Here is a 24932-nt window from a genome sequence, read left to right as displayed (position 1 = left end):
ACCAGCCAATCAAACACACCATTGATTCAGGTTTCTAAATCATGGTCAATCGGTCCAGTTCTTCCCCATCCCACTACCACCACCTGGCTTAAGCTACCACTATAATAGAATGGTTTCTACATCCCCATTTGTGCATTCCTTAAAAGCGTCCCTCCTGAAGCAACCAGACCGATCTTTACAAAATGCAAACACCTTACTCCCTAGCTGAAAATTTTCCAATGTTACCCACTGTGCTTGCCATAATTTCATCAAAGTACACAAAATTCCACATATTCTGATTTCCACCTGCGTAATACCACCCTTTCGCCTCTTTATGAAACTCTAGCCATATTAGATTCTTCTAATTTCTTCTAGGCTTCCTGCTCGTCCTCACTTCAGAGCCTCTTCATTTCCTCCTACCACTCCTAGCCCAATCCACCTAATATCTGCTCATCAGCTCTTATATCACTTTCTCCAAGATGGGTTCTGCTGAGCTCTCAGATGAGGGAAAGTCCTTGTTAAACAATGAAAGGGACACCTACACAACTTCAAATAAATCTCACTGAGAGTCTTAATAAAAATAGTCAAATAATTCTAAGATTCATATGAAGATAATACCTAAAAGTATAAATCAATATATTTCAATACAGAAGTCCTACATATTTGGTTTGGTGATTTAGGTTAATTTGGGCCTACTCAATAAGACACTTGACACTCATTTTCTTTGGAACTTTTTTTTTTCCTTTACAGCTTTTTAAATATGAAGTACAATAATAATTCTCCTAGTAAGAGGCTTTGTCATTCACAAACTAGGACTGTGACCTTGAATTTGCAGCCTCTAGAACTGTGAGAAAAGAATGTTCGCGGCTTATAAGCCATGCAGTCTGTGATTTTTGTCATAGCAGCCTTAACTGACTAAGACAGAAAACTGCTACCAAAAGTGTGGTTCTGCCACAACAAATACCTACAAATGCAAAGTAGCTCTGGAACTGGGTAACGGGCAGAGGCTGGAAGAGTTCTGAAGTGCATGCTAGAGAAAGCCTACTTTACCGGGAACAGACCATTAAAAGCAACTCTGGTGAGGGCTCAGAAGACCAGAAGAGACAGAGAGCGAGCTTCAGATGTCCTAGAGAATACCTAAGTGGTCTTGAACAGAAATGTTTGTGGAAATCGGGACAGTCAAGGCCATTCTGATGAGGTCTTAGACGGAAATCGGGTCCATGTTATTGGAAACTGGAGGAAAGGCCATCCTTGCTATAAATTAGTAAGGGATGCAGCTGAATTATGCTCATGTCCCAGTATTTTATGGAAGACAGAACTGTGAGCAATGAAATTGGACATTTGGCTAAACATTTTCTAAGCAAAGTGTTGAAGGTGCAGCTTGGATTCTCTTGAATGCTTACAGTAAAGTGCAAGTAGAAAGAAATGACTTGACAGAATTTGTAATCAAAAGGGAAGCATAAGTTTAAAATTTGGAAAAGTCTCAGTTTAACCGTATTACAAAAAAATGAACAAGCATATTTTGAAGAGACCATGAAGGCTGTGGCCAAAAGGCCTTCTGATAAGGAGATCAAGATGGGTGTGAACCAAGGATTTTATCAGCCATCCCCGAGAGGGAAAATAGCAATTTGAACTAAAGGAGAAGACATGAATGAATGAAGATTGGTTGTCAGACTTCTTAGAATTTATAGGAGGGGACCTTAGAGCTATACTGCTTCAAATGTGCAACATTTTTCAAGACAAGGAAAGAACTCTAAAGGCAATTCAGAGATTATCAGGGCTTCTTCCTTGGTTTCAAAAGGGGGAGTATATCACCTGGGTTTCAACAAGCCAGAAGACCCCCACCCAAAGCAGGGTAGCTGGACTCACCCCTCACAGAGCCCTGGGGAAGTAGCTAACTCCATTTAGATTTCAAAGGTAGAGCCACCTGGAGCAAGGATGGAAGCAGAGGACATAGTGAGGACAAGTCTTCCACAGAGACCCCTACCAGGGCAAAGCTCAGCAGAGATGTGGGGGGTGGGGCTGCAGGCACCCCACAACAGCACACCAGCAGAGCCCCAGGCATACCACTCCAGCCTGGGAGAGATGCTGTGTAGGCTGTGCCCAGCAAAGTCTCGGGGGCAGGGATACTCTAGTGTGTCTGGAAGGTGGGACCCCTGCCCCAGTGGGCCTGGCGTGCAGAGCATCAAAGTAAAGATTATTCTCGAGTCTTGATTTGATGTTGTTTGTCCTGTTGGGTTTTGACTTGCCTGGGACCTATCACTCCTTTCTTTCCTGTTTCTCTGTGTTGGAATGGGAGTGTTTAACTCTTTCCCTGTACGACCATTACATTCTGGAAGCACATAACCTGTTTGAATTCACATGTTCACAGCTGGAGAGGAATTTGTCTCAGGATGAATCTTTGCTTGAATCTCACCGATATCTGACATAGATGGTATTTAGATGAGACTTTGGGAATTGATGCTAGAACTAATAAGACTTTGGAGGCTACTGGAATGGTGTGAGTACATTTTGCATTTGAGGACATGAATTTTAAGGGGGCCAGGAGCAGAATGCTAAGGTCTGAATGTGTGTGTCCCCTCAAAATTCATGCTGAAATCCTAATGTCCCATGTGATGATATCAGAAGGTGGGACCTTTGGGGGATTGCTTAGGCCACAAAGGTGGAGCCCTCATGATTGTGATTAGTGTTCTTTAGAAGAGAGTTCCCTTGGCCCTGGTCCTGTGAAGAATGCAAGAAGCCTGCAGAGGGCCCTCACCTCGGCATGCTAGCACCCTGATCTGACATCTCCAGCCTCCAGAGCTAAGACAAATACACTGTTATTTATAAGCAAAATCTGATGAGTGCACCCAGTCTTAGTAGTTATAAAAATAATAACAAAGAAAAAAAACACATAGGAAAATGACTGTTGGGATATGTTGCACAAAAAGTAATCTGAGGGGCACCTGGGTGGCTCAGTCAGTTGAGCATCCAACTCTTGGTTTCGGCTCAGGTCAGAGTCTCCATTTCTGTGCTCAGTGCAGTCTGCTTGAGATTCTATCTCTCCCTCTCCCCACTCCCTAAAATAAATGAATAAATAAATAAAATCTTTTTTTAATAAAAAAGGTAATTTTTTTGAGGCAGGGTGCCTGGCTGGCTCAGTCCATAGAGCATGCAACTCTTGATCCCAGGGTCATGAGTTCAAATCCCACAGTGAGTGTAGAGATTACTTAAAGAAAAAAAAAAAAGCTTTTTTTTTAAAGTAATTTGAAGCTTTGGAAGACATGTCTATAAGTACTCTGTGAATAGTAATTTAGAGAGGTTAGGGTTTTACATCTTTACCTTTTAAAATTCTGTAATAAAAAGTAATTGTAGGGGTACCTGCGTGGATCAGTTGGTTAAGCATCTGACTTCAGCTCAGGTCATGATCCCAGGGTCCTGGGACAGAGCCATGCGTGGGGCTCCCCACTCAGCAGGGAGTCTGCTTGTACCTCTGCCTCCTCCTCCCCCTGTCCCCGCTCCTGCTATTTTTCTCTCTCAAATAAATAATCTTTAAAAAAGAAGTAATTGTAATGAATCTGTATTTCCCAATCTCATTTTTTCCTGATATCCCATCTTTGATTTCAAATTAAATATGGATATTTTGTACTGAGTACTACTCAAGAATTAACTGATTACACTAGTAATCATACCTTCATCTATTTGTCATACTAGTTTTCAGCTATATGCTTCTGTATGGCCCATATGTGCGTGGCTCATCTTTCTGTGTACATTTAATCTTCATTTCCTGTTAAAACCATCTGGTTAAAAGCATCATTATGAAGCATAAAAATATTGAAGGTTCCCTAAGAACGGATTGCAGGATATGAGATAAGAAGACAGCCAAGCAAAAGATACAACCACTATTAACTGAAGTAATGTAAAATATGCTTGCAGAACAGAAAACAGACACTTGGGACTGCTGTGGAAAAGAAGCAAGGATGCTCTAAAAGTGCAGCTTCACAGAGTATTAACTGTTCTTATTTTGTTGGCCTCAAGTTATTAATAAAACCACAGGTTTCTAAACTGTGAAGGAGGACATACAATCAAACCTATATTAACCAAAGGGCTGAAGGAGTAGCCTAGTCTGACTGACTAAATTTACTTATAAAGCCTTTTTGTTTCGACTACTGCTATTGAAACCCTTTCTAAAATGTATTAAAGTATACTTTCTTGCTTTAGTAAGTACAGTATAGTAAACGTAATTAAATCACTGGTGACTGCAGGTCTTACCATACACTAGGGTCAGCCTTGTTGTAAGCATCAGTTTTCACTGGACCCTAATGACCATGTGGACATTAGGGCTAAATGTATACAGACTGGCCCTAGGCTATTCATTCTTTGGAAATCCCTCTTTTTTTTTAAACTACATTGTTTAGAATCAATTTTTTAAAGGGGAGGAAAGGAGCTCATTTTCCTGTAAATCAAAGCAGGAAAAATAAACCTGGTTATCTGAGCTATTACTATATCACTAGAGCTTTTCTAAAGTAATAGATATTCTTGAAAAATCTGTTCCATTTCAACGCTTTTAAGGAAATGAGTACCTACGGGCAAAGCTGGGGAAAAAGAAAGGTAAATCCAATTCCTATGTGGAGAAGAAAACAACCCTGAAGAAAGCCGGGCAGTACCCCGATATTTACGAAGTGTGTCTTATGTACTAGGTATGCCTGTGTATCACATACACTGCTAAGCACCACGGCTACAGAAGCCTTTTCGGCCTGTGCCTCAGTTTCCTTATCTGCAAAATTCAAAGACTAGCCATATATCTCTCTCCGTTAATATACAAAAGCTTCCCATGCTGTGATTCAACATGAGCAAAGGGATATTACTCTAGCATCAACTGTGTGTGTGTGTGTGTGTTGGGGGGAGAGGAGGTTAGGAGGAGTAACTTTCCAAGAGGAGGCAGAATGCACAAACTCCTAGGAATACTATTCTCTGCAGTTAATTTAGGAATGCCAGCTAGTCATTTTACTTCTCTTTTTATTGCTTTTGGGCAAAATACTAAATGAGTAACAAATTAGGAGTTGATTGAGTTATATGCTAAGGGGTTAAATATTAAATACCCCAAAAGAGACAGTGAAGCACCCATAGAGGCTTGAATTCCTTTCGGTTTCCTTTCAAGTCTTATCCTAAAGGACAAATGGCATCAGCATTTGTGGTCTGATCCACAGACACTGGATTCGGCACCAGCAGAGCAGAGTTGGATTTGAGTTCTAAAGTCTTAACAGTAGCAAACTGTATGATCTTAGACAAGTCACCTACTCATCTGCAAAATATTTTCTTCTAGTTCTAGTTCTCACTAAACAAGAATGCCATGACAGCTTCAACACATTTCCTCTGAAAATAAAGACATCACACAAATAGTTCAGAAGAGTGCCATGCATATAATATATTTTGATTTTGGAAAGGCATTTGACCAAGTATTGAATGCAAACATTAAAACAGACTGCATATTCAAATCGGTTCTTAACTTTGAACAGCAAGCACTGAGTAATGAATCAGAAGGAATGCTAGAAAGATGGATTGAATTAACAAGATTAAATTTAACTATGGATCCAAATGAATGGTCCAGATCACTCCTGAAAATTGCTGCTATACGCACAGAATAAACTTCTGGCGTTCAGTTTCAATACATCACTCTCCATGTGTGGAACAACTGATACAGTGGGTTTTCCTCTTATGTTTCACAAGTATAAATGCACAAATTCACAAGTATAAACCCTGGCAATACAGTGAAGAAAAAAAAAATACCACCCAACAAGGATGGAGCAAGAGAGGCCTGACTTAAGTTCATGTGAAAAAGAACCGAGAGCTCGAGCTGACTTCAAGCTCAAAAGCTAACGTAACGTTCGCCCACTGATGGCAGAAGGGCAGTGTCCAGCACAAGGGAGTCACAGCCTAGCTTCCCTGCCTTCTCTGCATCCTGTGCTGGGCACCACACGTCAGAGCAATGGGCTCGGGCCCGAGGGCACCCTACTGAAGGGTGAACTTGACAAATGAGAGCAATTCCGTGACAGAAAGTGACCAGAAAGGGAAAGGACGGGGAAAACAAGTCCTGAAGACTGGTGGAATGAGGACTAGATGGTCTGGAAAAGAGAAGTCTTGGGGTAGAGATGGCAGTGCCTGATGAGCTGCTAGTGACAAAGTGCAGACCTAAGAGGACACATACCAAAGTAGATCTGGGGTTGATATGAACGGAACCCAAAACAGATTGGGCTGCCTCAGCACAGGGGACCTTCAGGGAGTGCAACTGTTGTCACCTCTGGCTGTATCTCAGAAACACTTGGGAACGGTTTTAAATCTATCAAAGCCCAGGCCACACCCACAACCAATTAAATTAGCATCTCTGGGGGGAGGGCGGGCAATGGTAGCTATTAAAAGCTCTCCAGGGGTTTCTAACGTGCAGCTACACTTGACAATGACCACGGTAAATACAATCAGGGTGGCCACGTGGGGGGGGGGCGGGCAGGGGGGATTCCTTCTCAGAAGGCTTTTATTTCCCAGATCTTGTCTGTTCTAGAACCTCTTATACTTTTAACTTGTTAACAGTATCCTCTATGATCATGAAGATTAGCGCTCTTGGCAAATATCTGAGAAGAAATCAAGTTTAAATGGCACAGTTTCTTAAAGGGAAGAATTCAGGCTGAGTTGTAATAGCTAGCCTATTCTATTCACGAGTGGGAGCTTTCAACAACTGAAGCACTACTATCTTTGTAGAAAGGACAAGAGTGCTGGCACCTTCATATAAAAATTTAACTCCAAAGTTTTGTAAAATAAATTTAAAGCATGGCAACATGCAAGACTTCTCAAGTTTTTTCCATGATGAAATAATTCTTAAAATCAAGCAGAAACTCCTCTGTAGTTTGAATGGTCTCGGCCACTAGTAGCTTAGCCAATGTATGCGATAAAATGTTTTATTTTCCTACTTTAAATATTTTCCAAAACTTTTTAATAACAGAATAGCCTGGATTTTTCGTAACAAATACATAGTTCTCCCCATTATCTTCAGTGTTGGTTATATTCTTAATCCTATTCTTCTGACCACTGAATAGAAATGTTCATACATACTTTACTAATCTCCTTTGAAAAGATACATCCGTATGTGTTCCAAAACCTTCTGGCCACAATATAGGTCAGACATCCACTGTAGTGGGTGGGGTTATGCTTCTAAATTTTAGTGACCCCTCCACATTTCTCCACTTAAACATAACATACCCTCTAAACTTTAAAACTTTCACTTTAGGTTTCGGTGAATCATCAGCCATTTCCTTTTACTTTTGTTATCTGCCAATGCAAACAGCTCCTAATGAATCTGAAGCTTCTTCTAGGCTACTGGAAGTCTCTCTCGTTAATCTTTGTCATGTGGTTCATAAATAATGAGAGCGGTATTAAAGATCATCATCTTGTTTACAGACAATCACCACCAAAAGAGCCTGGAAGAACGCTGTGGGTTTGACTGGACGTATGCAGCCTGAACGAGCATTTCAGGAGTCCTGATGTGGGGACGGACGAAGCAAATTATTTAACATTTTACCAAAAGCTGCTAACTGTACCGCGTCTCAAGGAACGACTGCCCTTTCCGTATCAAAACACTAGCAAATAACGGCCTTACAGACATCTGAGCAGCTGCTGGGTGGACAGTTTGCACCACGGCCAACAGTCACCTTTCCGTTTTTCAAGCACATACCTCTCACAGAAATGTTTTCAGTGCGGCAGTCTACAGAGCTGGTTCTAACACCGGCACGATGTAACAACAAAATTCATGATGATTTTGCTTTTTCAGTCTGCCCCTTCCTTTTTTATATATAAATATATATTCTTCCCTCCCTCTCCGCCCCCAAAGAAAACCAAACCAACAATACTTCCACAAAACCTGACTCAGAGTTATGAATATAATGCTTTCCGTGAAAGCAGACCAGCTTTATAGGAGAACAGCTTTCATGAGAAGCAGGAAGCTGATCTGAGCAGCAGAGAGAGAGCAGGGATGGGGCGGAGCAGAAAGGAACTGAGCTGGGGGAGAGCGAAGCACAGACAGTCGGGCTGCTTCCAGTTACTTATTGACAGTTTCACCTGAGAGCACAGATTTATGAACAGGGTGAGCATCCGTCCCGCCGGACCTTTTCTTTCTTTTACGAATCTCTGTCAAGCTGGCAAACTATTACACAGGGGAAAGTGAGGCCTTACAGCCTCGCCAGAGCCCAGTTGCAGGGAAATGATGTAAGCTTCCCACCTCCCACCAGCCCCCGCTCTGCCAATCCACCTCTACTCTGACCTGTTAACATCCCCCTCCCTCCCCCAGTGTCACTGCCAGGGGGCCCGCTGGGCCCCAGGCTCGCCTTGCCGTGTCCTACTGTGCAGCGGAAAGTATTTGCCAGAGGATAAGGAGTATTTTTGTTTTCAGAAAAGTCTTCAATGAAAAAGCAAATGCCTCCCTATTTAAAAAATAATGCTGAGTTGACAAAAAGCTAGTCAGTCCCCAGGAGAAATAATATTAAATAGGACTGAGATGAGAAATGCAATTTAGCAAAAGGCACAGAAGGTGTGATGTAGCAAAGGGTATAATAATGGGAGTTAGGAGACAGGTTTCGCTATGCTAATACCACCTCTGTGACCTTGGACAATTGGCTTCATCGCTCTGGTTTCATTTTCTGTAAAAGGAAAGAGTTAATATAAATTATATCTGAGGTCTCTTGTACTGTTGTAATTTTATGAACTGATACCCAAAAGAAATAAGCCAGGAGCAAAAAAGCAATCTAATGTGGACAACTCTTTGTTGTTTACTCAGAATTGCAAGTAATTCCTTCTATGGAGCTATTTAAGATATGCTTTGCCAAAGTACTAGTAAATGTGAACAGGACTAGCAAAAGATTTGTAGGGAAAAAAGTGACAGGCACTTCAAATGTGTGAATCTTGATCTAGAGAATTTATAGAGAATTAGGATTATGTAGATTCATGCTCAGGACAGGACAATTTACAATCCCATGCATGGAAGCAATTAATACCTATGACATGACCCTAAACAGTATAAATGATTTACCTTGATCAGTAGTGTTCTAAGTTTAAAGGATATGCGCGCGCGCACACACAGGAGAAAAAAAATTGTTTTAATTATGAACCCACAATATACTGGTTACTAACGCAAAAGTCTTCAAATTCGGGTGGGCAAACTCCCGGAAGTACATGAAAGTTGCCAAAGGGTACAAAGAGTATCCAGGCACAAAGATGGTAAATCAATTTCCAGATCAACGTTTCTGAGCACGTTTTCCTAGAACTGATGTGCTAAGAATGTCCTAGAGAGTAGGTTCCCCTTTCCCACCTTCCCTTTCTCAATCCCCCTACTCCGGCTCTACAAAATCAAGGCACATAGCTCAACCATCACAAATCTCATGCTGAGGCAGGAAAAACCTCTGGGCAGGACACAAGGGAACAATGAAAAATACTGGTGGAGAAAAAGTATATGGCCCTAGTCACTCCTTTGACAACTCAGGTGGCTTTGCCAATTCTTTGCTTGGAATAAACTTGGAGCAGGACCTAATTTGGTTGTCAGCTGAGAAATCATTAAACATAATTTTAGGGAGCCCGGTGGCTCAGTCGTTAAGCGTCTGCCTTCGGCTCAGGTCAGGATCCCAGGGTCCTGGGATCGAGCCCCGCATCGGGCTCCCTGCTACGCGGGAAGCCTGCTTCTTCCTCTCCCACTCCCCCTGCTTGTGTTCCCTCTCTCGCTGTGTCTCTCTCTGTCAAATAAATAAATAAATAAAATATTAAAAAAAACCCATAATTTTAAATGATAGGTCTGAGATTTTTTTTTTTTTAAGATTTTATTTATTTATTTGAGACAGAGAGAATGAGAGACAGAGAGCATGAGAGGGAGGAGGGTCAGAGGGAGAAGCAGACTCCCTGCCGAGCAGAGAGCCCGATGCGGGACTCGATCCCGGGACTCTAGGATCATGACCTGAGCCGAAGGCAGTCGCTTAACCAACTGAGCCACCCAGGTGCCCAGGTCTGAGATTTTTTAATAAGAACCCATAAGTTCAAAGAATTAAGTGACATGCTACATTCATGCTCTCATCTTCTTCAACTTATTTATGTAAACAAAATTTCACAGTATATACATTAAAAAAGAAATGAAAAACATACTAAACTCTCTCTGCAATGAATAATCTCACCCACTGATACATGAATAGAAAGAAAAGCACTAATAACGCATTTAGAGATAAATTTCAGATAAGACCGTATTTTTCTATTATTATTTATCAAAATTTGTAATTCACACACGTTATTTTGATCAACTGTGTACTAGAAACCACCATAATGATAACTTTAAGAAAAAAAGTCACTTAAGAGGCTTATCATAACAGTAAATTCTGTTACCAGAAGTATGATAAGGTGGTCAAAAATAGATTTTTAAACATAATAATACATAAGGATAAAAATTTAGTGAGGAAAAAAGAATTTAGTGAGGAAAGTGTAGTAACAAAGACCTCAAGGAGAAAAATTAACACTAAAATTTCAGACTGTTAAAGAGTAGTTTGTAAATAGATAGTGGTAGTTTTATATAGCTATGGAGTTTGATACAAAGAAACATGTTTAAGAAGGATAGAACAATTTTATTAAGAAATTTCAATGTTGGGATGCCTGGGTGGCGTAACTGGTTAAGTGTCCCACTCTTGGTTTCGGCTCAGGTCCTGATCTCAGGGTCATAAGATCCAGGCCCACATTGGGCTCGTGCTCAGTGGGGAGTCTACTTAAGACTCTCTCCCTCTCTCACTCCACCCTACACCCCTCGCTCGCTCTCTCTCAAAATAAATATTTTTTTTTTAAGATTTTATTTATTTATTTGACAGAGAGAGACACAGCGAAAGAGGGAACACAAGCAGGGGGAGTGGGAGAGGGAGAAGCAGGCTCCTCGCTGAGCAGAGAGCCCGATGTGGGGCTCGATCCCAGGACCCTGGGATCATGACCTGAGCCGAAGGCAGATGCTTAACGACTGAGCCACCCAGGCGCCCCTAAATAAATAAATCTTAAAAAAAAAAATTTCAATACTTACAATCAACAACTATTTTAGCATTAGCAAATGATTTAAACTTATGACAAAAAAATTTAAATGTCATTGAAGAAATACATGAAGAAATCCAGTTTTCAAAATTCTTACTGGAGCAAAAATGTTTAAAGACCATTACACTGGTCACCCTTCTTTCATTCCAAAGCACCTTTCAAGGGTCACTACAGAGTTAAAGAAGAAGAGGAGGAGAAGGAGGAGGAGGAGGGGAAATCTAGAACCTCAGGAAATGAGGCACTTTGAGCAACTAGGCTTTCCAGTTACCCATGGTTCTTCTTTTAGTACCACAACAGTTTTGTCTCCTAATTTTCTACTATAAATGAAAATCTTCTCAAAATGGGGAACTCATTCTTATCTTCTTTTTTTAAAGATTTTATTTATTTATTTGAGACAGAGGGAATGAGAGACAGAGAGCATGAGAGGGAGGAGGGTCAGAGGGAGAAGCAGACTCCCTGCTGAGCAGGGAGCCCGATGCAGGACTCGATCCTGGGACTCCAGGATCATGACCTGAGCCGAAGGCAGTTGCTTAACCAACTGAGCCACCCAGGCGCCCTAAAAATAAGTTTCTTTTATTTAAAGATTTTATTTATTTGAGAGAGAGAATGAGATAGAGAGAGAGCATGAGAGGGGGGAGGGTCAGAGGGAGAAGCAGACTCCCTGCCGAGCAGGGAGCCCGATGCAGGACTCGATCCTGGGACTCTAGGATCATGACCTGAGCCGAAGGCAGTCGCTTAACCAACTGAGCCACCCAGGCGCCCCTCATTCTTATCTTCTTAGACCACACCAAACTTCCACCTTTTACTATGTTTCTCACACAATTTTCACTAACCCTGCTGAGTGTTCATACAATGCCCGAAACCTATGCGGCTGCTCCCGTGTGGCTCCCTGGATTCCTGCCAGCAAACTGGGGGCTGTGGGTTCAATTCCTGACCCACGGATCACAAACCAGCAGCCTGTAAGCTGAGGTACTGAAACTCCCTGAGCTCCAACTTTCTTCCCTCTAAAAAGAGATTAATCTCATCTTCCTAAACTACCTCACAAAATTGAGACAAGTTCACAAATGTGAACATGCTTTACTTAAAGAAAAGGGATGTTTTTCCCTTTTGGTCAGGCTCCTCCTATCACTTCTCACCACTAAGTGTCTCCGTGAAGCTCTCCTTTCCACCCTAATTGCTAGGAGGTGTGGAAATCAGCAAAAAACTAACTAGATCTGTTTAATTCTGATAAAAACTACTGAAGCCAAGAAGGTATGTCTTTTATAAAATACCTGAAGTTTGTGATTTTATTTTGAGAGGTCAGTTAGATTCTGGATCATTAACATGGCTGGATGTCTGAATAATGTACACAGAGATTTAACTCTGTATATGCTCCAAAACCTCAGTCTGCACTGGTGTAATTTTGGTATCAAACCCATCCCACTCCCAATTACCAACACACAGGTGCATGTTACTTTTACTAATTATCTACTCACTAAATGTTTTTGCTTGTTATGGTACTTGGTAGTCCAAAGCTTCAGTCTCTAAGGTACTACTCCATCTAGTGTCCTAGAACCTCAGGTTCATCTCCAGAAGCACAAAGTAAACTTCCCACTTTCAAAAGCAACCAACAAAATTCAAATAACATCAAAGGGAAGATAAGGTTTCAAAAAGTTAACTGATACTACCTGTTCTATTTAAAAGGTCCGTATGGTAGGCTAGGCACCTTATTCCATGAATTATTATGTGCTGACTATTATTATAGTCTCACTTGACCCTGAATCTGAGCCTCAAAATATTTAAGTGACTTGCTCAAGGTCACAAAAGCAGGCAAGAAAGCCAGAACTAGAACTCAATCCTGTAGATGGATGGTCCAGCAAAGTTCCCTCAGACATGTACATGTCCCACTGAAAAGTGCTGGTATAATCAACAAAAGGTGTAGTGAGAAGCTGTGGCAGGATACCCACCCTATCCTGTGATTCCCACAGGGCGTTTTGGGGGGCGGGGGGGGCGGGCTTTCTGGAATCATGCAGATCTGAGCTTGAATCCAGACCATGTTATTTAACTTTTCTAAGGCTCAATTTCCTCATCTGTAAAAGGTAATAACAGAACCTATAAGGTTGGTGTGGGCATTAAAACAGATAGTGTCCTGGGGTGCCTGGTGCACAGTTGGTTAAGCGGCCAAGAGACTCTTAATTTCAGTTTAGGTCATGATCGCAGGATCCTGGGATCAAGCCCCGTCTTGGGCGCCCCGCTTAGTGGGGAGTCTGCTTCAGGATTCTCTCTCCCTCTGCCCCTCCCCACCCCGTCTCTCTCTCTCTCTCTGAAATAAATCTTTAAAATAAATAAATAAGATAGTGTCCTTAGCACTGTACCAGTTATAACCTTGCATTTACTAAATAATTACTAACATTTTTGAGCTCCTATGGTATGACATGTCTTGATTCATCTAATTCTCTAATAATCTTATGGCATTATAGATACTATGTTTTATCGATGAGGAAAGACTGTCCAAGAGAGCCTAGGGTTCCAGAGCCAAGAAGTCAAAGCACTGGCACTGAGGCTAAGCAGCCTGACTCCAGAGCTCACACTCAGAACTACTGTGCCCTGCCTCTCAGAACGATTATAACGAGGGCATGACGCCTTCATTCTCACCATCACCATCACCATCTTCAACTCCATCAACCTTCTCTGTAGTTAGCCTGGAGGGCCATCCTGGCAAGGAGACAATGAGCTGGGAATTTGACTAAGTGAGACTGACAGGAGTAAGGGCTGCAGGAAAGAAGCCAAAAAGGAAGACAGTCCCTGGAAGAGAATAATGTGCAGAATGGAGAAACTTCATGGACGCCTGAAATTGGGAACATGAAAAACTATGGGCTACTAGACTGGGGCACTTAGCCTAAGAAAAACAAACTTATATTTATAAAATGTTATCAGGTGCCTAAAGGAATACTAAGAAGAAAAATGGCAAAACGTGGCCTGTGATAGAATTTGGGGTCTACTCCCAATCTATTTAATAACTGTTATCTGACCCTGGGGGAAAATGTGATGATTTTAAACAATTGTCATTGATGACCTGATACAGGCACAATGAAAAACATTTACCTCTGAAAGTACCCGAGCCCAGCAAAATGTCCCTTTCAACTACCGAACTGCAACTCTATTCCTTTGGCAAATCTTAAATCATACGCTCATGCAATGTTACTTCTGAGTTCCTTTGGATAACTGTGTTTTGGTCTTTGAATCCACATTATTCTCCTCTATGGCTACTGTCTAAATCCAAAGTCTGTTTTTTGTTTTGTTTTGTTTTTTCACTTAAAAGAACTGGAAAAAAATTAGTCCGTTTCCTCTATGCAGAGTTAGACTGCATCCTATGTGTTCCCAAAAGTTCTGCCCGCATCACTGGTACAGAGTCCTGATGGCTCTCATTTTGAACACAGACCTGGTTTCCCCATTACCTTGTAAGATCCCACAGAAGAGAATCCTTGTTTTTGTTCATCTTTACATCCCCAGCACCTAGTACATTATGTTGTACCCGAAAAATATTAAAAGATTAGTTGAAAGTTTTCCAGCCTGTTTTCCAACTCCTTCAAGGTTTCTTTTGCCACCGAACTTACTCCAGGAACCCATCTGTTTAGAAAGTGATAATCTTACATCACCAAAATGGATTAGGATTTAGTGGATTTGTGATGATTTCTCTGGTAATTGGTAGGGGAAATAAGAAGGGAACACCCTTGCGTTGATGTTTCAGGATCCATTTTGCTGAACCTATGCCCAGCATTCAGTTTTCAGACAAAAGATAGGCCTCAGGGTCATCACTTAAAATTTATTGACCAGCTCAAGGGGCTTTGTTAATCCCATAATATCCAGCACAAGGTCAGTGTCAGATAAACACTTTTATATTGGTTGATTAATTGACTGCTGCTATTAGAACTGCCACAGGCCAAATGCAGACCATCCTTGAAGTACCACTGACCAACAAGTACATTAAAAGATTTAACAAAACACTGGTTAGTCTCTAAGATAGGTAAGTAGCTGTACAGAAATGTAAAATTATAATATAGTCAGACAATTAAAAAAATCCCCCAAATATCATACTTCGACTTTTCTCCATATAAAGGTCTTTGAAAAATGTAAGGTTAAAAGAATACAAAAAAGAAAACAAAACATTCTCCCATTAACTAAATGGTACAATCTAATAGAAACTGTTGGCCCTTAAGGTATGTGATGAGGGAGAGAAATTCAGGATCAATGATCATCCAGTATTCCTGAAATTTGCCAAATCTGATTACTATTTTGACAAATCTAAACATACCTATTTGAAGACGTTACCTGAAGGCTCCCAAAAATTGCAGCACATGCCCCTTTTATTAATAAAACCTGAGCTCATGTGCACTGGTAAACACAGCAAAACAGTAAGGAAATAAACTAAAACTTCAGGTTGTTGCATAGATCTATTTTGAAATGTTTCAAATTTCCCTAAGATTTCCTAGCATTATTAGACACCAAGAGACATTAAGATTGAGCATTCTGTTCAATGCTAAGGCTGCTATTACACTGAAAATCAGTTTAAGATGTTTTTAAAAATCAGCAATCTCATAAAGAACACCTGGTTATCTTAGGATTTTTTTAAACCCAAAACGTCTTGGGGCGCCTGGGTGGCTCAGTCGTTAAGCGCCTGCCTTCGGCTCAGGTCATGATCCCAGGGTCCTGGGATCGAGCCCCGCATCGGGCTCCCCGCTCCGCAGGAGGCCTGCTTCTCCCTCTCCCACTCCCCCTGCTTGTGTTCCCTCTCTCGCTGTGTCTCTCTCTGTCAAATAAATAAATAAAATCTTAAAAAAAAAAAAATAAACCCAAAACATCTTAAGAAAAAAGAATAAGGAATTGTAAATAGATTACATTTTTTTTAAGATTTTATTTATTAAAAATAAACCCAAAACATCTTAAGAAAAAAGAATAAGGAATTGTAAATAGATTACATTTTTTTTAAGATTTTATTTATTAAAAATAAACCCAAAACATCTTAAGAAAAAAGAATAAGGAATTGTAAATAGATTACATTTTTTTTAAGATTTTATTTATTAAAAATAAACCCAAAACATCTTAAGAAAAAAGAATAAGGAATTGTAAATAGATTACATTTTTTTTTTTAAGATTTTATTTATTTATTTGACAGAGAGAGACACAGCGAGAGAGGGAACACAAGCAGGGGGAGTGGGAGAGGGAGAAGCAGGCCTCCTGCGGAGCAGGGAGCCCGATGCGGGGCTCGATCCCAGGACCCTGGGATCATGACCTGAGCCGAAGGCAGGCGCTTAACGACTGAGCCACCCAGGCGCCCCAATAGATTACATTTTGCAAGCTGATAGGCTTACAAATTTTCCCCAAATATCAAAGTCATACTAAACTGGGAGACTATTAACTTATTAATTTCTTGATGGGATTAATCTCTTCAATATAAAGCCACAGTCATAGCTACCTAGGAGTTATACATATAATGCAAAAAAAAAAAAAAAATTGAAGTACCACAATGATTATAAAGGTTAAAACAGCATAAATTATCTAGCAAGTTACAGTTTTTCCTCACCACATACAAATATTTTCCTTTTACTTTTGTGAAAGACATTTCAATTACCTACAGTCAAGTACTCTGTCTCAAGGAAAGATTTCTATTAGTATTAACACCTTTTAAAATAAATGAGTATTATCAAGTATAAAATTTCAGTACTCCTTTTTTAACTGTGTACCATTACTGAGAGTTGTAACATTTGTTAATTTTTATAGTTCCTTACAAATAAATAAATCATATTTGGTAGAAATATATTCTCTCAAATCAGATTACATATCACTTACCCGTGTGTTCCTTTTAATCTGACAACTTTCCCCCTAAGAAAGGTTTATTTCTCCTATACTCTAACACCTCTCTAGCTCTAAGAGGCTTCCTATTTGAAAGTCATCATCTGTCAGTGCTTCAGTAAGTCACTTCTAAGGGGCACAGATGGCTCTATAATACACTAACGATTTTTACTGATGAAAATTTAGCAAACATATTTTACAATATATTTTCACTTCAGAGAAAACTACTGAGATAAATATTATTTCCATTTCATGGAGACAGACCCTAAGATCCAGAGAGGTCAAGCATCTCATCTACTTAATGAACTGAAAAGTCAAGCCTTGAACTAGATTCTCTTATTTGAAATCAGGTTCTTTTAGCATATACTGGAGAGTTTAGAAATATATTTGTTGGGCGCCTGGGTGGCTCAGTTGGTTAAGCAACTGCCTTCGGCTCAGGTCATGATCCCGGAATCCTGGGATCGAGTCCCACATCGGGCTCCCGGCTCAGTGGGGAACCTGCTTCTCCCTCTGACCCTCTCCCCTCTCATGCTGTTTCTCTGTCTCTCTCTCTTTCTCTCAAATAAATAAATAAAATCTTTAAAAAAAAAAAAAAAGAAATATATTTGTTCATCAATACAGTATAAAATTTATGGGAGGGGGCACCTGGGTGGCTCAGGTCATGATCCCGGGGTCCTGGGATCGAGTCCGGAGTCAGGCTCCCTGCTCAGTGGGGAGTCTGCTTTTCCCTCTCCCCCTCTCCATGTTCATGTTCTTTCTCTATCTCAAATAAATAAAATCTTTAAAAAAAATTTTTTTTAATTTAAAATTTATGGGAGAGGAGGAATTCTACATGCTTCTAAAAGGCCTCCTCCCCCTCCTACCCACCTTGAGCACCTGATTGTTTCTGCATCTTAAACCAAATCTTTTTAAGCCTTTTATTGGACTTGCAGAGCTCCCTGAATTCTCTATTGTTTTGATCCCTTTTACTCTTTCATTATTTTTCTAACTTTCTTCACTGTCCTATGAAAAATGAAGAACATCAAGAGGCTCACTGGCAAATTATCTAAGTTCACTTTTTTCTTTAGATGGGTGCTGTAGTTTAAAAAAAAAAAAAGGCTTCTTTTAGAATCTACGAACACCAGAGAAGAAGGAATGTATACCTTAAAAGTTAATGATATGATTCTATCCTTAATCTATAATTCTGTCCTTAAGACTATGGGGAAAAAAAAAAAAAAATCTCTCCAGAAAGGCATTAACCTTTAGGAAATTGGCCAATTCCCAAGAGTGGATAATGCCTGGAAGCTGGAGGCATTATGGGTTGTGTTAAGGAGGCAAGGTCATGAAAGGTCAGGAACGAAGTTTCCGGTAATACTGGGACAGGCAAAGCTGTGACTTCTGTTTCGTACCACACACAAGCTGTGCTGTTACTGAGGAGTGGAAACCCTCATCTCATACTATTTTCCAAATCCAAGTGCTGGTCACAGGCCCAGTGGAGGAGCTTCTGATGATGGAGTAAATAATAAGTAAACAAGGTCTCAGAAGTGAGAGGGAGAAACAAGCAGCCCTATATGAAAGAGAGGGAGTCACCTGTGTAGGCAGGATGGAGCTTACACTTTAAAGTCACTTAAAGAAATAAAAGAGAAACCGGTAAAATAAGAGGGGTGAACATTTAGAAAACCGAAGTAAAACAGATACACATATATAAACATTGTACAAATAATTTTCTGCTTAACCATATTACAAAACATATAACTAATTACTTGATTTATAAATCTTCATGCTTAAATCTGGTACAACACACTGGTCCCACAGAATGGTGACTTATGAAAATATATTCAAGTGTTTACAAAGGTCCACTTCAAGGAAATACTTCGTATTTGAAACTGTAAAACTCTAGATTGTACTCTCTATATCTATAAACTCTATATGATATGTGAAGTCGTGGGAAAATGATGGAAAGCACCAAAACAAAGGCATGAAAGAATGAATCAAAACTCACAGAACGTGATGCAAAATCTCTAGCCAAACTGTGGAAATCATCCTTTTAAAACAAATTTTGTTTTGTAAATACATCCGAGTGCCTTTTCTGTGATTATGAAGGCCAAGACGCTCAAAACGGGCATAGAGAAATACTGAAATATTTCTGTACTTGAGCAATCGTCAGATTCGACTGCCTTCCTAGATATCTTCCCAGAGAAAATGAAGAGCACAATTGCACTTCTGAAACTTTGAATTTTATGTGGCACTGTTCAAAATCCAACTCCACACGGGCTTTCCTACTTCCTCTGGCAGAACTTCCTGAAACATCGCCAAGAATCATTTGATCGCTTAAACCAGTGCTGATGAGTTGGAAGCAGCTGGAGTACATGAATCAGTGGTCATTTCTCGGTTGTATTTTTGTTTTCAGATAAATATCTGGAGAACCAAGTAACTTGATAAAGAAGGCTCTCTGGAAGCAAGGGAAAGGCCACTGAATTAGGAGGCAGAAAACCTGGAGAATTTCAGGTTCTCTTCAGTTCAGTTCTGAATTAGAATTAAACAGGTTCAAATGTTCTCTATTTTCTTCCAGCTAATAGCTTTGTTTTATCGGTTCTTTTTATAAGCTTTTGGAGGGTAAGAAGCCAAGTGCATCTCTTTATCTTCTGAGAGTACAACAAGATAATTTGTCAAATAGTAGATATTCAAAGATATATACTCATCGAGTATAATTAATAAGCTCAAATAAAATGTTTTCCTCACTAAATTTTAAAAATAGGAGAAAGAGGTTAAAATGACGTCTAAAGGTTCTAAGTGGATATGTCAAAAAGGCCAAATGGAAGTTTCATGGGGCAGGGAAAATGGGTGTAACACACTATCACTAACTCAGACAACACAGATGTTCTTTGTAAACATCATTCATTTCTTACCTAATACAGGAGCTTTTAAATTCTCACATTCATGAATGCTCACAAGTAGCCTATATATGTGATTTTTAAATTAAAATAAATATCACCTATAATCACACTACTATAGACATGTTTGACACCCAGTATTTTTTTTTTGTAACCTCAAAGCCTGGCACATAAATAGGTACTCTGCCTTTAGATCATGCTATATGTTCAATTCTTACCCCATTCTTTTTTACTCACATATGTTAGTTCTAGGAAAAATAACTTAAGCATTTCCTCATGTTATTAAAAATACTGATGAACAGGGGCGCCTGGGTGGCTCAGTTGTTAAGCGTCTGCCTTTGGCTCGCGTCATGATCCCAGGGTCCTGGGACTGAGCCCTGCATCAGGCTCCCTGCTCAGCAGGGAGCCTGCCTCTCCCTCTCCCACTACCCCCTGCCTGTGTTCCCTCTCTTGCTGTGTCTTTCTCTGTCAAATAAATAAATAAAATCTTTAAAAATACATATAGATGAACAACAACAACAAAATATTGATGAGCATATTCTTAATGGCTGAATTATTTTTTTTTACTGGAATAGGGAAACTCAGGCACAGAGAAATTAAGCATCTTTAATAAAGTTACCCAGTTTACAGGTGGTAAACTAGGATTTTTAACCTGAAATGTGTGATTCCATGCTAGTAACCAAACTGCTTCTTGAGTGCACACGCCTTCCACCTCTCACTCTACCACATTTGCTCCTGGCTTCTCTCCAACGTGAAACGGCTGCTCAATCCAGGCTGGCTTCCTTACTAATCCTACTCTCTACCCTTCTATCCCCTACCCCCATGGCTCCAAGCCCCTCTTCTTACTTTGTGACCATGTTGTTCACACAGCTCCCTCTGGCTGTCAGTCACTTGCTCCTTTCTGCACCTATTCAAAGTCTGACCATCTTTTAGGATCTGGCTCATATCCCCTCCCCTCCATAGGTCTTATTAAACAATCAAAACATTCATTCTATTTATTCAATAGTTACTTAATACCTACTGTATACCAGGAACTGCTTTGAGCAATGGGATAAAAAGAACAAAATAGATAAGGCTTCTACTCTCCTAAGAAGAAGAGAAGATAAGCAAAAAGATAATAATAATTTGGCAGTGAGATATATTATTAAAACAAGGTATTTTCTGTACTATTTCTGGTTGGCTTTCTGCCAACTTGCTGTAAAACTATGAATTACTAAAGGCAAGGATTCTGTTTTGTATCTAAAGCCAGGCATATAATAGGTACTTCAGTGATGAGTAAATTAATGTGTATAAATGAAGAGGATAGAAGAATGGATGAAATGATAAATGGACAGAAGGATGAATGAATAGGGTGCCTGGGTGGCTCAGCTGGTTAAGCCTCTGCCTTCGGCTCAGGTCAGGATCCCATGGTCCTGGGATTGAACCCCACATCGGGCTCCCTGCTTGGCGGGGAGACTGCTTCTCCCTCTCCCCCTGCTGCTCCCCCTGCTTGTGTTGTCTCGCTCTCGCTCAAATAAATAAATAAAATTTTTTAAAAAAAAGGATGAATGAATAAATGAATGAACAACTGCCTCAAACGGAGACAAAATCATTTTTTCTCCAAGTTTTGTTTTCCCCAACTAGGTGGTTCTCCCAACTAGTTTGAGGCTCAACAGCCTAGAGCCTGCAAATCTGTGTTGGTGTGGCCTGCCCAGTGAAGATGAAAATGAATCTGAGTGATTTTAGAGCAGGCGTCTGCAGTTAATGCATGATCCCCACTATCTCCTATCCACTTACCCAATGCCCAGTTCCCACAGTCATGCTCTCTGCCTGGCTCAGGCAAGCATCTGCCTCCATATAATTTCTCCTTCAGGACAAGGTCCCAACACTTAATAACTAACAGCAGGCGGCAACCTGAAAAACTTTGTAACATATTCTTTACTACTTCTTTAGGAATTCTGACAATAGCAATTTCTAGTCCAGATTATCTAAAATTACAAGAAGAGCCAAATCATTCCAATTTATGTGACTAAATTTCCAAAGGCTTACCAAAACTAAGTTCACTTATCTGTAAAAAAGGTTAAAATTTTCAAAATATTCAGAGGAAGTGGTGGAATATATTTTTAAATAAAGCAAGATAAAATGGCAAAGCCCTCAACAGTGTGAAATCGCCTGGCTTATATCACTGGACACAATAATCACAAGTCATAATCAAGGACACCGTTTCTCAAACTTACTTAGCCTTGACAACAAAAATAAATCCACAGACAACACTGTGGACTGCAGTCTAAGGAATATGTCTTAATAGCTAAAAAATTCACTTAAGGTGCATATTTAATTGTCAACAGTATCATAAACACAAATGCAAACTTTGGGACAAAAATCCAATAGTAATTTCAGTTATAAGTTAACTAATCAGACCACCTAGAAAATACACTATTTCTTTCACATTTATCATCTAAGTAAAACATTAAAAAAAATTTAATGCTCATTAAGAACTAGCTAACACCTGAGGCTATGTCTACTACTTGGCTCAAGTTTAAGAAACCAGATCTAAAAAAAAATACAATGAAGAGTTATCTCTCAAGAAATGAATTCATGGGGGTGCCTGGGTGGCTCAGTCATTAAATGTCTGCCTTCGGCTCAGGTCATGATTTCAGGGTCCTGGGATGGAGCCCCGCATCGGGCTCCCTGCTTGGCAGGGAAGCCTGCTTCTCCCTCTCCCCCTACTTGTGTTCCCTCTCTCACTGTGTCGCTCTCTGTCAAATAAATAAATAAAATCTTTAAAAAAAAAAAAGAAATGAATTCATGTGTATTTGTGGGCAGATATATATGTACAACAGACTGAATATTTTTAATCAAAGTTCATTCCTGATTAATATTCAAATGCTAATGACTCTTAAAACTTAAAAATTTTATATGTCTCTGCCTGTAACCTAACATTCTCTGATGGACAAATAGTTAATAATATATAAATAAGCTCTTTAAAATAGATTACTGATATTTAAGAGAACCATGTGGATGACTCATCTTGGCCAAATAACTACCCTCTATTTATTTATTATTAACACTTCTGATTCTACATTCTACATTCCTTATAAGGAGAACATTTGTTTAACATTAAAGGTATAAGAAAGAGCATCAGAAAATATCCTGCAACTTGATCTTTTATTGCTCTTTCACAAAAATGTCCAAAAATTATAGTAAAGTGTGAATCTGACCAATAAGAGTAATTATAGACTGAAATCTGAAATTGAATAGATTCAATCTTATAGACTGAATTCTGGAACTTCTTAGTTTAGGGGTTACTGACCTCCTCTTTGCAGTAAATATAGTATAACCAAGTATCTTGTTCTCTTGTATCCTTCTACCGTGTTTTAATAACATAATTAAAATAAATTTACTCTTTAGTTTTCCAGAACTGCTCATATATATATATATATATAGGTTTCTTATTGTGGAAATATTTCCCTTATTATTTCAAGTGGCTCATGCCAATTTAGCATCATTAAAATTTATAAATTTTGATAAAACATTTTCCAATGAAAACAAAGAACCACAGAAAAAGAAACAATCACATTTTTGCAGTCCTGAGTTAACTAAAAGAACCATAATTGGAAAGAAAGCCTTCTTATAAACATCAGAATTATCAAAAATATAATAATTTAAAGACTTTTTAATTATATTTGCTGTCACATATACAGTATGGGCCTTTTGAGAAGCTATTTTTTTCCACTTTGAAATACAGATATTTCCTTTTTATCTTAGCATAATCAGCTCCCAACTCCATCTCCAGGTACTATGACTCTCTTCCTCCTTTCCAAGTGAAACTTTTCGAAAAATTTGCCAACAGCAACTATCACCTTTTTCTCCCTTCTTACTTGCCTGCCCCTAATCCACTGCTGTACGGCAGCTCTCACGCTCTCCATTTTTCAAAAATGACTTCCTGTAAGACCACCAATGACCTACGGACTGCTAAAAGCAGCAGTGGGTTCACATCCATACCTCACTGTTTCCTCCACTTGGGTTACTGACTTGACATTCTCTTGGTTTCCCTCCTGCCTCCTGGCCTGTCCTCACTCAGCTCCTGTAGGAGTTCATGCCACTCCATCTGCCCTCTTCCAGGCCTTGTTCCTATACTCTCTCCTGCATTTTTGTCTCCTAAAAGCCTACTAATTCAGATTTCAATTGAAACATCACTTCCTCAAAGAAGCCTGCCCTGCTCCTAAAGATTTGGTCAGCTCCTCACTTAGAGTAATTCTCTTACTACCCAACCCATTCTTCTGCTTTTAAGCATTTATGAAACTCTGAATTAAAATAATGCATAAGTAATTATTTGACATCAACTGTCTTCAGTAGAATGTAAGGTTAAGGGGCTGTGCTCTAAGGTGTCCACCACATGGGATTCTATACATGAACATCTGAAGGAAGAAATGAAGAAACAGAGAAAGGAAGGCAGGGAGGAAGGGAAAAAATGTGTTTTGATAATTGATTGACAAATTGAGAACTATTAACTTTGATTCTATAAGGTGTGTAAAACTGAAGAAAAAAATAGTAATCACTTCAATAACTTGATTCAGATATTAAAAACAAACCAACTGCAAAATCAGCTGAAGTTCAGAACTAATTATATTTGAGATACTATATGTAAGTTAAAAGTACAATTCATCCCAAAAATTGAAATGACTAGCATGTTTGTAAAAAACAAAAAAGACTTAAAAAAAAAAAAAAAAAGTTCCAGAAATCAAAACTGAAGACTGTTTTGCAGAATCATTAATCTACTCAGGCTCAGCAGAAATCAGGTTATAATGAAGAAAAGCATTAACATATTAGTATTAATATTTTTAAAACATGAATTAACATTTTAAAACTATTCTCAGTGACTCAGTTTGCTCTTAAAAGTAATAAATAAAGCGTTAATTACTCCAAAAATCTAGTATCCTGCACTGTTGGTACAAATCACTCATTTATGCTGTTTCCTTATTCATAAAATAAGCAGTTGAGTTGCTGTTAGGTTATCTGTGAGGTTCATGACTCTCAGAGTTATACAAAGAAACCTAACGGAGTAACTAACATCCAAGTCAATCAGAGACTCTGCTTCTGAGATTAACTATTCAAAATACAAAAGATCATAGGCTTAAGAAAGCAGAGAAAGTCCTCTGAACAACCAAGATTTGTTTTATTAATACCCAACAA

At 39.4% G+C, this 24932-nt stretch overlaps 1 protein-coding gene across 13 annotated transcripts in view; it reads right to left on the bottom strand.

Annotated features, from left to right (window-relative positions):
* BBX (BBX high mobility group box domain containing) overlaps positions 1-24932 on the bottom strand; it is a 277804-nt gene that overhangs the window by 194735 nt on the left and 58137 nt on the right. For 2 of the 13 annotated variants that reach the window (XM_064587202.1, XM_064587014.1), the window contains exon 1: positions 8068-8204. The exons of 9 other annotated variants lie outside the window; for them this stretch is intronic. Coding sequence is in view for 1 of the 4 variants with exons in the window: in XM_064586819.1 (XP_064442889.1) it covers positions 8068-8100 (33 nt within the window). In the remaining 3 variants the exon portion in view is untranslated. Of the gene's footprint in view, positions 1-7684; positions 7861-8067; positions 8205-24932 lie in introns of those variants that run through there. 2 more of the 13 variants (XM_064586819.1, XM_064587052.1) reach the window with 2 other exon arrangements.

Source organism: Mirounga angustirostris, unplaced genomic scaffold (genome assembly GCF_029215605.1).
Source record: "Mirounga angustirostris isolate CCGP_5_RB_7025 unplaced genomic scaffold, mMirAng1.0.hap1 SCAF_1, whole genome shotgun sequence".
Classification (NCBI taxonomy): Eukaryota; Metazoa; Chordata; class Mammalia; order Carnivora; family Phocidae; genus Mirounga; species Mirounga angustirostris.
This window is presented reverse-complemented; position numbering and strand designations above follow the sequence as displayed.